Source organism: Podarcis pityusensis (assembly GCF_964106645.2).
Source record: "Podarcis pityusensis genome assembly, chromosome: 13".
Taxonomy (NCBI): Eukaryota; Metazoa; Chordata; class Lepidosauria; order Squamata; family Lacertidae; genus Podarcis; species Podarcis pityusensis.
Window position 1 is genome coordinate 52,362,250 of NC_138038.1, and position 13,197 is coordinate 52,375,446.

Below are 13,197 nucleotides of genomic sequence, written 5' to 3' on the forward strand. Positions count from 1 at the left end.
AATGGGGAGTCCCCACTCCTCAAATGTTTTTGAAAGAATATATTAAGACTTTCACACTGCAAAGCAGCAATGCCCTTATTTCATCCATCCTACCTCCGTCTCCATGCCCTTTTCCCTCCCCAGTTTTGAAAAAACCATTTTCAGTAAAGGACCACACAGTTACTCTGTGTGTGTGTGTGTGTGTGTGTGTGTGCGCGTTTGTATACTCAAACCACAGAGAATGTGAATCAGAGGAAAGATTTGGGATTTTCTGTCATCTTTGTGGGGTGATTGGGTTATGCTATTCCCAGATTTGGGGACAGGCTGGCCCCATTCAGATGATACATTTAAAGCACTATGATTCCACTTTCAACAGTCACAGCTTTCCCCCAAAGCATTCTGGGACCTGTAGTTTGCTATGGTACTGAGAGTTTCCCCCCTCACAAAGCTACAATTTTCAAAGTGATTCAACAGTTAATGCCTCCTGCAGGGAACTCTTGCAATTGTAACAGTGGGAGTGGGTATAGGGGTCTCCTAACAACTCTCAGGACCCACAACAAGCTAAAGTTCCCAGAATTCCTTGGGGGAAGCAATGAAGCGGCATCATAGTGCTTTAAATGTATGGTGTGAAAGTGGCCTACATGTAAGAGCACCAACTTTGTACTCAAAAGATCCCAGGTTAACTCTCTCCCTTTAAGACCCTGCCTTCCAGGTGCCAAAGATTCACAGTGTGATAGTGCAGTTGCCCAGTCTTATAAAGCCCACTGACTGCAGCCCCTTCCTTTTGATTCATGTGGGTACAAACAATACTGCCCCACACAGCCTTCAACATATAGCTAGGGACTATGAGACTCTGGGCAGGAAGCTGAAGAGCCTTGGGTCACAGGTAATCTTTTCATCACTCCTTACTGTTGAAGGTCATGGCCCAAGGAGAGAGGAAAATACTGGAAGTAAACCACTGGCTGCACAGGTGGTGGTGTCAGGAAGGGGTGGCTTCTTGGATCATGGTCTCCTTCCTCAAGGAAGCAAAAGATGGGCTACAGCTCACAGCAGTTGGCAAGAATGTGTTTGCTAAGAGTCTTGTGAACCTGATCAGGAGAACTTTAAACTAGATGCTGATGGGGAGGGAAACAACATTACAGATGACAGAAGAACACCTGGTACTGGGGATAGCTTCATTAATGAAGAGGAAACTGAGGTGGTGCCCCAGAAACCTGCTAAAGGGCAAGAAACTACAAGAAGGAAGCAGCTGGAGGAAATGACTCATGGTTTCAGTTGTCTCTATGCAAATGCACAGAGTATGGGAAACAAGCAAGATGAATTGGAGCTTTTAATACAGGATGGCAAATATAACCTGGTAGACATTACTGAAACCTGGTGGGATGAGACTCATGACTGGAATGTAGGAATTGAGGGTTCGAAAAGGAGTTCAAAAGGAACAGACGAAGTAGGAAGGGTGGAGGATTATATGTAAAGGATGTGTACACTTGTGAAGAAATCCATGACCTGGAGCATGGAAGGCAGATTAAGAGTATATGGGTCAAAATTGTAGGAGAGAAAAGCAACAGTGACCTTGCTGTGGGTGTCTCTATAGACCACCAAGCCAAACTGAAGACTTGGATGACTCCCTCCTAGAGCAGATTACCAAACATTCTAAAAGGAGAGATACAGCACTCATGGGAGACTCAACTTCCCTGATATCTGGTGGAACTCAAACTCTGCCAAGAATGTAAGGTCCAACAAATTCCTCCATTGCCTTGCTGACAATTTCATTTCCCAGAAGGTGGAAGAAGCAACAAGGGGACCATCTGTCTTGAACCTGGTCTTCACCAACAGAGAGGAACTGATCAACGAAGTGGAAGTACTCAGAAACATGGAAGAAAGTGGTCATGTTCTCCTGGGTTTCAAGATACAGAAGTAAGCTGAGTGTAGTCAGACATGCACTCTGGACTTTAAGAAAGCCAATTTCAAAAAGTTTAAGTAGATACTGAGTGAGATCCCATGGTCAGAAATTCTCAAAGAGAAGGGAGTCCAAGATGGATGAGAGTTTATTAAGGGTGAAATATTGAAGGCCCAAATGCATACAGTTCCAACAAGAAAGAAAAGTGGGAGGCATCTAAAGAAACCAGTGTGGCTGTATAAGGAGCTTACAGATGAGCTGAGATTTAAGAAGGGCATGTATAAGAAATGGAAGAAAGGGGAAATCACAAAGGAGGAGTATACATGAGTAGCCAACAGTTGCAGGGTGAATGTCAGGCGGGCTAAAGCTCAGAATGAGCTCAGACTTGCAAGAGAGATTAAAAATAATAATAAAAGGTTTCTTCGGCTATGTTCAAAGCAAGAGGAGGAACAAGCAAGTGGTAGGTTCCCTAAGTGGAGAAGATGGAGAAATGTGGAAAAGCAGAGCTGCTCAACACCTACTTTGCCTTTGTTTTTACCCAAAAGGAAACCAATGCCCAACCTGGTGATAACAGAATGAATGATGTAAGGCGGGAACTGCAGCCCAAGATAGGAAAAGAGGTGGTAAGGGAACACCTAGCTATTTTAAATTAATTCAAATCTCCAGGCCTGATGAGCTGCACCCAAGGGTATTAATGAAGCTTGCAGATGTAATCAATTCTTCGAGAACAGGGGAGGTCCCTGCAGACTGGAGACACGCAAATGTTCTCCATCTTCAAAAAGAGGGAAAAAGAAGATCCAGGTAACTAGCAACTGGTGAGCTTGACTTTGATACCAGGAAAGGTCCTAGAACAGATAATTCAACTGTGTGAGCACTAAGAAAAGGATGCTGTGATTACTAAGAGCCAGCGTGGGTTTCTCAAAAACAAGTCATGCCAGACCAATCTCATTTCTTTTTTTCTTTTTTTGATGGAGTTACAAGCTTTGTGGATCAGGGGAATGCTGTGGACATAGTTTATCTTGACTTCATTAAAACTTTCAACATAGTCCACCATGATATTCTTGCGAGGAAGCCTGTAAAAAGTGGGTTGTACAAGGTAACTGTTAGGTGAACTTTCTGATGGTAAGAGCTGTTTTGACTCCCTTAGGAGGTTGTGGACTCTCCTTCCTTGGAGGTTTTTAAGCAGAGGTTGGATGGCCATCTGTCATGGATGCTTTAGTTGAGATTCTTGCATTGCAGGCAGTTGGATTAGATCACCCTTGCAGTACCTTCATGAATTGCTAGTCAGAGTAGAGAATATTGAGCTGGCTGGACCAGTTGGCCTGATTCAGTCTAACACAGCTTCATATGTTCACTTTGAGGGGGGAAATTGGATTTTAATTATTTTCATCAGAATTTGATTGTGTGTGTGAATGTACAAGAAGCACTTTTGGTTTTCCAAAAATAGGTGATTGTTTGAGGGAGCTACTTACCTTCTCCATAATGGAAAATACTAAAAAGATAAGAACACAATAATCTTCTATTTGAAAAAAATAACATTACTAGAGATTGGTAGGCAATAAGAGAATAGGGTAAGGAGAATTTACATTGGCACTTGGCACTTGTCCAGTTAGCATTAAATTTTGCTGTCTTACACACACACATTGTCTCTTTTTTCTCCTTTCGGTGGCATCTGCTGTTCTAATCCTATTGTGGATGCGAATATTTCTGATTAAACTGGTCAAGGCGTTGTCTGCAAGGTTTTATCTGCAGGCAAGGCCAGCTGGCTGTTTGAGAAGGAGGGGGTTGCTTGATAGGAAGGAGCAAGGGGCAGATAGTGGTGAAAATGCTTTGCTGCTTGTTCGGGTTTTTTTTCTTTTAAATTATGTGTTCTAACATTTTCAACACCCCGCTTTGCTGATCTATGAACTCCCTTAGCACCTGACACATTATTAAAGTACAATACACAGTGATATCAGTTATCTGCATAAACAATTTTAAAATGGGGGGGGGGGGAGCTGGAAACACTCATCTGAACACCTCAAATAAAACCAGGCATTTCATTAGCTGCTTTAAGACTGACAGAGTGAATTTAAATAGGGGTGTCCAGAGTACTATCTAGTTCTGTTCTGTTAGATGAGTTTCAGTTTGTAAGGCTCAAGGATCTAGACAACGTGCTTGGATCAGTCAGGATGACTGCTTGCACTCTGGCTTTTGCCAGCTGATAAAAACTAGCAGGGAGGGGAGAGCTGGGCCAGGGAGGTGGTTAATGCCTCCTTGTGAGAGATGATGGTCCCTGACTGCCTGAAGGAGGCAATGGTTAAACCACTCCTTAAGAAACCTTCCCTGGGTTTGGAAAATACAAGTAATTACTGGTCAGTTGCCATTCTCCCCTTCTTGGGCAAGGTTCTTTAGTGGCTGGTTGCAAACCTCATCCAGGTGCTCTCAGAGGAAACTGGTTTTCTAGATCCATTTTAATCAGAGTTCAGGCCCGGTTTTGGCACAGAAACTACTTTGGTCGCTCTGAACGATGACTTATGTCAGAGGAGAGACAGGGGAATTGTGTCCCTCTTAATTCTCCTCAACCTCTCAGCAGCTTAGGTAGCATTGATCATGGTAACCTTCTGGACTGGCTGTCTGAGTTGGAGATGGGCAGCACTGCTTTGCAGCAGTTCCGGTCCTACTTGGATGGTCATTTCCAGAGGATGATGCTTGAGGAGTGCTCTTTGACCCTGTGGAGCCTTCAATGTGGTATTCCTCAGGGTTTAATCTTATCCCACATGCTATTTAACATCTACATGAAACTGCTGAGTGGAGTCTTCCAGAGTTTTGGAGTATGTTGCCAGAAATATTCTGCAGACACACAGCTCTGCTTCTCCTTTACATCTGCAGGTGTGGGAGTGGATGTGCTGGACTGATGTCTTGCCTCAGTAATGGACTGGAGGAGAGCCAATAAACTGAAGCTCAATCCAGACTGAGGTACTATTAGTGGGCTGTTTCCTAGACTGGATAGATGGGAGGTGGCCTGCTCTTGAGGGGGGTTACACTCTCTCTGAAGGAGCAAGTATGCAGCTTGGGGGTCCTTCTAGATCCTTTGCTGTCATTTGATCTTCTGGTGGCACAGAATGCCTTCCATCCACTATGGCTGGTGGCCCAACTGTACCCCTATCTGGACTGGGTTAGTCTAACTTCTGTTGTCTATGCTGTGGTATCATTTAGGTTAGATTACTGCAATGTGTTCATTATACATAGGGTTGCCTCTGAAGATGGTTTGGAAACATCAGCTGGTACAGAATTCAGTGACCAGGTTGCGCACCAGAGCAAGGCGGTTTGAGCATATAACATCAATCCTAACATCAATGCATATTCTCTATGCATTTTCTTTAAAAAGTCCCTGTAACAGCCATCTAAGAAAATGATGAACAAGAAATTCAAATCAATATAATACCCATTTCCAAACAATAAACATAATACCAAAAAATCAGTGGTATACATAATAGCTGCAGTGCTAAATAACTGAAAAAGCAAATGTGTTGAACATATATATACACTCCAGCCGGACTAGTAAAATCTTGGACAGGTTACAATTCCCATTTCACAATATTTGAAACCCAGTTACCTCCCACCTTCATCCTTTTCTTGCAGAATTCCCTCATTTGGGAACTGGGGGTGAGGCTTCAGGTTTGTACGCCTGGCTAATCTGCAGGGGAGGGGAAAGGTAGTTCCATAGGGTATGAGGCTAAATTGGGACCCAAATGTGATGTGTGGTTATTTGATTTCCTATTTATTACATTTATATCTCACCTTTCATCCAAGGAGCTCAAGGCTGCATACACAGTTCTCCTCCACCCCTCCATTTTATCCTCACGACAATCCTGTAAGTTAGACTGAGAGACTGTGGCTGGCCCAAGGTCAGCTGCATGGCTGAGTGGGGATTGGAACTGTGTCTGATGCTCTAACCACTACACCACACTGTTTTTTCCCCCAGCCTGGTGTTCCTATTAATTCATTTGGGGTAACTGCTGTCAGCTGGCATTGAAGGTGGTCATGGTGGGGCACAGAATAAAGGCTTAGTATGCTGGGATTTATTTATTTTATGCCAGCTGTTCCCATGACACTTTGCAGTGTCCCAAGACATCAAGTCTCTGTCCAACGGAGCCTACAAAAGAAAATTCACTGTAGGGAAAATAAACAGCTGGTGAGGAGGCAGGGGATGAACAGGGAAGGAATACACAGTTGTCTCAGGGTGCCTCCAGGGTGTCAGTATTTCACAGGAGGGATTCAAGTGCATACCAGAAGTTTAGGATTGCATATCTTAAAGTGGACTCAAAGGCTCTCTTGACCCAGCATGGCAAATCGACTTTTAAAAAGAATTGGAACTTGTTGCAGTTTTGGAAAGTGAAAGGAAAATGCATTGAAAAGGCTGGGGTGCACAAATGACTTAACGGGAAGATGTCCCAACACCCCAGTCAGCACAAGTGCTCCTTGTCATATAACCTGTTTGCAAAGAAGTAATAACAAATGCTCAGTTAAGTCCAGATACCATCTAACTACAGTATAAGTTTGTGCAAGCAAATCAGGATGAATACTCAGTGAATATGTTTTCTGGAGATGCCTTTGGTTGCACATGCTTAGGCTTACTTGCAGGTAACTTTAGGCCAGGCTTTGCCATTCTGTCACCCTTCAGATGTTTTGAACTCCTATCAGCCACAGGAAGCACAGGTGGCTTGTTTAGGGAATGAGATTGCAGACTGAGCAAATGTAGAGTGTAAGTTACTTGCAGGCAGGGTCCTGTCTCTTTGCCGGTTAAGTAACATCTTGTGCACAGCAGTGCAGGCAGTCTGTCCTTCACCCTTGCCAAGAACAAACTCCCCTTTCTTCTTCCCAGAAGCCCCTTGCCCTTTCCCAGAGCAGTTACCCTGACAGCCTTCCAAATCTCCAGTCTCTGGTCACACCTGGGACAAGTTGTTGAGGACCCTCAATAGCTCTCTATTGTAATGCTAACAGCTCTGCTCTTCCTTCAGCCAGCCAGACTATCTAGTGCAGGCATGTCCAAAGTCCGTTTTGGGGCCTAATCCGGCCCGCCTGTCGGTTTAATCCGGCCCCTGAGGCAGTTTATTTCCTGGGGTAAAATCCTAAAAAAACCTCAACAACTTCAATCCTAAAAGAAGCTCAACAACTCCAACCCTAAAAAAAGCTTCAGTCCTAACTTCAATCCTAAAAAAAGGTCAGCAACTTTGGCTGGCCCTTTGGTCGGCCCCCATGGCCGTTGACTTCATCAAATCTGGCCCTCTTTGAAAAGAGTTTGGACACAACTGATCTAGCGTAAGGCAGACCAGGAATCCCCTTGCAGCTTATATTCTCCCTGCATATCACAAAGAACCCCAAATCCTGGCATTTATTAATTTCTAGGGTTTACCCCAAATCTCTAATAGTACTGTGTGTGTATTCTTGGAAACCAGGGTTGGGAGAAAGAAGCAACAGAGCGACTTTGGGCTGTACAAATGGACACCCAAGCAGATACGGACTAGGGAGGGTGAAGAGCAGGATGACTTTAGGGAAGGGGTCACAGGTCACTGGGAGAACTGCTTTGAATGCAGAAGGTTGCAGGGTCAATCCCCAATGGCGACAAGCCATTTTTCAGGTAGGGCTGAGAAAGACTGGTCTGAAACTTGGGGTAACCGCTGCCAGTCATTGTAGGTACAGACACTGCTGGAAATAAGTCAGCTTCCTATGACTGCTAGTTAAGATTGTTCCATAAAGGGGAGATGAGAGACCTCAAGTTCCAACTCGCATAATAATCTCTGAAAACACAGGTTACTGGCAGCCCAAGAATGCTTGTTGTCAGCTAAATCCTACTCAGAGTAGACCCACTGGAATCAATGTGTCTGTCCACTACAGTGGGGCTTCTCGCGTACAAACCCATGTTTCCCACACGCTGCCAGAAAGGCTAATATGCGGAGACCCTTAAGTGGGGGCGCGTGGAGACTGAGAGCAGAGCCCCCATGTTCAGGGGCAGTGTTACTTCTCAGTGCCTGCGGCTAGGGAGCTGCAAGGGGGAAAGGGCTGGTGCCTTCCTGCCCTGCCGACTTGTGAGCTTTTGGGGCCGTCCGCCCTTGGAAACGGGATACTGGGCTGACCGACTGGACCCGGGTCCCGTCCCGGGATCCGTGCACGTGCGGCCTAGTGGGCGTCGCTCCTCCTGGGCTCTGGCGGGGAGGAGGCTGGCCTGGCGAGGGAGGGGAGGAGGGAGGGGAGGGGATTAGGGCAGGCAGGCCGGCCTGGCGGGCAGCGGCAGCAGCTGGCGGCGGGCGGGCGGCAGGTGCGGCGGGCGATGGGGCAGAGTCGGGGGGCGCCCCCTGGCCGCGGCGGCGGCGCGTAGCCGATGGGGGCAGGCGGGGGGGCGCGAGGGGGATGGGCCTGAACGGCGTGTCCCCCCCGTTCCGCAAGCTGGGCTGCTTCTCGCCCGTCCTGTGCCAGTGCAAGGTCACCTGCAGCAACCGGACCCTCTCGCTCGTCTTCGGCTGCAAGGTAAGGAAGGAGCGTGGCGCGGGTGGGAGGCGGGCATCCGAGGTCGGGAGAAGAGGCGAGACGATCCGTGCAAAGCTGGCAATCCGACTGTGACAGCCCGCTGTGCAAACGTGCAAGCGCCTGGATAAGGCGCAGGGAGTTTGTTCAGGGATGCATCTTTTTGGGGGGGGGGGCGGGCTGGCGGTGTTGGGAAAGCTGGCCCAGCGGAATTCAGGATGTGCGCTTGAGCAAAGTGCAAGGTTGAGCGGCGTGCAAGGTTGTGTGGCCTGCTCCATCGGGGAAGGCGCGAAGGTGGGGGCGAGAAGCGACTGGCGTGCAAGCGTCTCTCTCGGGAGGGAGGCGCCTGACCTCTCCGGCGAGCGTCCAGGGGTGGGGGTGGGGGTGCCTCCACACTTCTGTGGGGACATGGTTGTGGAAAGGACCGTGAGCGCCAGCTTCTAGGCCCCGCTTGCACAGTGGTGCCTGCTTCGATGAGTTTCCCATATTGCGCCTGGTCCTGATGCTGAGATTTCTGCTCCCTTCACCTCTTTTTTAAAAGATGGTGTGCAAACATGGGGTAGGGAGCCGATGACTAGACCCTGGGTCCTAGAATCTGGCCCCACTTCCATTTTCTTCCCCAGAGGTTCTTCAATCACTCCTAGGGTTGAGAACTCTTGAATCCAGGGATTTGGGTGAGTGTGGGGTGACATAAGTGGTGCCCTATGTATGCTGGGGAATTGGGACAGGGGTGGGCTGGGGTCGTGGGAGTCTTCTCGTTACAGTTTTCAGTGTGCAAGGAGGAGCTTTTGTCAGGGCAAGGAAGGGGGGATATTTTTCTGAGCTGGCTTTAATCTTCACCAGCCTGAGGCTTGTCTCCTCGTAAAGTCCTGGCTGTGCTTGTGAACCTGGGGATTATGCTTTTTAATCTTCTGACACTGAGTGAAGGAGGGTTGTAATAATGCAGTGACAAGCCAAGTGGGGGGAGGAGGAGGAGGTAAAGTGGGAAGTAAGAGGGAGGAGGGAGAAAACTTCCCAGTCACCCCTCCAGAGAATAAGCCCAGCATTTCCACCCCAAGCTTATCCCCTATTTGAGACCCAAGTCTCGCAGGAGGCAGCCCTTGCCAACCTGACATCCTCCAGATGTTTTGAACTACAACTCCCGTCAGTTTTAACCCAAACCATATGAAGGGTGCCCGTTTGGCAAAGACTGGCTTAGTAGATCTGTTCAAGAATTTCCCTGCCTTCCGCCAGAGAAACCACTACAGTGGTACCTCAGGTTACATACGCTTCAGGTTACAGACTCCGCTAACCCAGAAATAGTACCTCGAGTTAAGAACTTTGCTTCAGGATGAGAACAGAAATCGCGCGGCGGCGCAGCAGCAGCGGGAGGCCCCATTAGCTAAAGTGGTGCTTCAGGTTAAGAACGGACCTCTGGAACGAATTAAGTACCGTACGCAACCAGAGGTACCACTGTATTGACCTCTGACAATTGGCCATGCTGGCTAAGGCTGATGGGAGTTGTAGTCTAAAACCTCAGGAGAGCACCAGGTTGGCAAAGGCTGGTCTTAGAGATTTTCTTTCTTCTTTTCTCTACACTGCACCCCTCCTTCTCAATCTTGTCTTTTGTCCCTTTTCAAAGCTTCCTTGTCAAAGCTTAAAAGGAAAGATCAAAGAAGGGAGCGAAAGATGGATTGGGTGCCCCCCCCTTCCAGGCGCATGGTTGTGGGAGGTTGGACTTGGTGTTGTACCAAGCATGAAACACATCAGAGAGCCCAGGTAGAAGTGGGGAGGCCTGCGGAGGATTGGGGGTGGGAGGGAGGAAGAAATATTTTGCACTCACACTCATGCAAAATTAAGAAAAATACCAACCCAATAATCATTTGAGCCTCGTATCTCTCCTGCCCACCCGACCCACCTCGGGTTAAGAACTTAATTTGTTCTTGAGGTCTGTTCTTAACCTGAAACTGTTCTTAACCTGAGGTACCACTTTAGCTAATGGGGCCTCCCGCTGCCGCTGTGCTGCCGCCGCACGATTTCTGTTCTCATCCTGAAGCAAAGTTCTTAACTCGAGGTACAATTTCTGGGTCCGTAACCTGAAGCGTCTGTAACCTGAAGCGTATGTAACCCGAGGTACCACTGTATACTTAAGGAAGCTGCTGTAATGAAGTACTGTCTATCTGCAAAGGTAAAAACTGAAAAATCTCCAAGGACAGAAAGCTTTTCCTCCTCTCATAACTTGTGGACATCCAATGAAGCTGAATGTTGGAAGATTCAAGAGAGATAAAAGAAAGTCATTCACACAGCACACAGTTAAACTATGAAACTCCCTGCCACAGGAGGCAGTGATGGCCGTCAAGCTAGATGGCTTTAAAAGCAGATGAGACAAATTCATGGAGGAGAGAGGGCTATCAATGGCTTCTAGCCATGACAACCACATTCTGCCTCTACTGTCAGAACTAAAAATGCCTCTGAACAGCATCGGATTTAGGGCGGTGCTGGTGGTTTTCCCAAGGGGCCAAGCCAAGGGGCCACAAAATAGAGAAGATCCATAACTGGGAAGATTCATTTGGGGGTGCCAAAATTTGGCCTTGCACAGGGTGCCATATTACAAAAGATTACCAAAGTCTGCCCCTGCCTCTGGATACCAGTTCCTACTTGTGGGCTTCAATTCTTGTGAGAAAAGGATTTTGGACCACATGGGCCCACACCGCCCTAAATCCGGTGCTGTTCGGAGGCATTACTGCCTCTGACAGTAGAGGCAGACCATAGTAATCATGGCCAGAAGGCATTGATAACCTTTTCTTCTGTTAATTTGTCTTAAAGCCATCCAAGTTGGTGGCCATTGCTAATCTCATGTGGGAGCATCTTCCATGGTTTAACGACTGTATTTTTCTGTGTATAAGACACCCCCATGTATAAGACGCTACCTATTCGGCTGCCAATCGCTCTACAGCCTGCCCGCCACTGCAAATCACACACATCGCCGTGGCCACTATTCTTCCCTCCTCAACCTTTCATAAGGTTCAGGACCGCTGGCTTCCAGCCCCTTCACTTATTCACTTTCATTTCTAAGACATTTTTTAACTCTCCAATTATTTGAATACTGCTTTACATAAACTTTGCATGCAGATTTGACAGATATTAAAACATCCTGCTTCTGAACTTCATTTCTATTTTAGGTGTCAAATAGAGCTGTCATTTATACAGTTCATCTAAATACTAATACTACCACCAGCCACCACATGGATTTCTTATCACCCAATAAAATTTATGGATTTATTTATTTCATCCCAGCTCAAATTTTCTTCTACAGAGATGAAGTTCTTCCATAGCTTTATATAGGTAGAGAGCAGCCAGCCAATAGCTATCCAGGCTGTGCCACCAGCCAACCAGAAACCATGGGTGTGGCTTATGCCTGTATATTAGGTTCTCCCACCAGGTTGTGAGTTGCAAGAATTTTGTAGATTTCATAATTGTACAGTGCTGTGTCTATGCATGTGTATAAATGATTTTAGGAACTGGGAGAGCTTTGTGACGATTTGAGTGTTAAATTCTCCACCACACCAAATTTAGCTAGAGAGCTGTTTCCCCCTCAAGTCTGTGGCTGCTGGTCTGTGTCTCTGGGCTGGACACTTTGTTAGAGTTGATTATACTGTCTGCTGTCTGGCTTTTAAAAATTTCCCTTTATTTAGGCTGCAGTCTAAACCATTAATACGCAGAAGTAGTTTAATTGAATTCAGTGGGGCTTACTCCCTTGTAAGTGGAGAGAGGATTGCAGCCTTAGGATGTTTAATACCTTGCTCTTCCGTCCCAAAGGACTCTGGGAGTATCTAGGGGGGAGGGGGAGAATGTTTTAAATGGTAAAACATAATAGTCAATAAACTGATAGGAGTCCAAGGGGAGCTGTCTTCCAGCTGTTTTGGACTACAATTCCCATCAGCCCAGCCAACATAGGAGAGGGTGTTGTGTTGTGGCTGCTTTCCCTTATGGTCTAGTGGCAAACCGTGTGGAGAAGAGGTTATCCCAAGAGTATACCGCAGCAGAAAATGCCGTTTTGCTTACAGTTTCTAAGCCCACAAGTGGAAAAGGTTCATCCTCTGGTGTGAGACTCTCAAGGATGTGGTTTTGAAATGGAAGCACAAATGCTTAGGAAGGTCCCCTTAAAAAACAGCAACACAGAAGCCACAAACTGAGTCAGTAGGGCCCATAAATAGTATGAAGCAATCAATGTAGTTGAGAGCTATGACAGCACTATATATTATGGCAATAGTACGTAAGAACATATGTGGAATGGAATTGTGTTATAATATATGCAAAACAGATGTGCATTGTTGTTGTGGTTTTTGTGTTAACATGTAAACACCATAAATCTAGTGTGGCCCAGTGCACATGATTGGTAACCTGGCGTTGAAAATTTGGTTCTTCTCTGAGTGTCATTCCTGCTGGACTGATTTCTTTATGATGCTTTGCCATTCCTTGGTGGGCAGACCATCCTAGAACAGAGGCTCCATATCTGTGGTCCATGGACCCCCTAGCAGCCTGCGAGCTTCATTCAAGTGGTCCGCAGCAGGCCTGCATTAAGTATTCACATGGATTTATAATTGCATTTTTATTGCTTATTTTATTTCTTAAATTATATTTTACTGTATTGCAATTTGAACTCTATGAAATGCAAATTGTAATTCAATCAAATACAATTTAAGGAGTAAAAGAAGGAATGCAAAACACAATTAAAAGCCATAGAGCATCTAGCTTAGCTCATTACCGTTGCTACAGTGGGGCAGAAAAAGCATTAAGTGGTTTGCCAAGACTCTCAGCAATTTTCAAGT

General features: G+C 46.5%; 1 protein-coding gene across 14 annotated transcripts in view; it reads left to right on the forward strand.

The window, feature by feature from the left end:
• Positions 1-13,197, forward strand: part of DLG4 (discs large MAGUK scaffold protein 4) — a gene marked incomplete at its 5' end in the record, with an annotated part of 130,353 nt that overhangs the window by 51,984 nt on the left and 65,172 nt on the right. For 2 of the 14 annotated variants that reach the window (XM_080979691.1, XM_080979694.1), the window contains one exon: positions 8,273-8,389. The exons of the other annotated variants lie outside the window; for them this stretch is intronic. In XM_080979691.1, the coding sequence (XP_080835817.1) occupies positions 8,273-8,389 (117 nt within the window). Of the gene's footprint in view, positions 1-8,272; positions 8,390-13,197 lie in introns of those variants that run through there. 14 annotated transcript variants of the gene reach the window in all.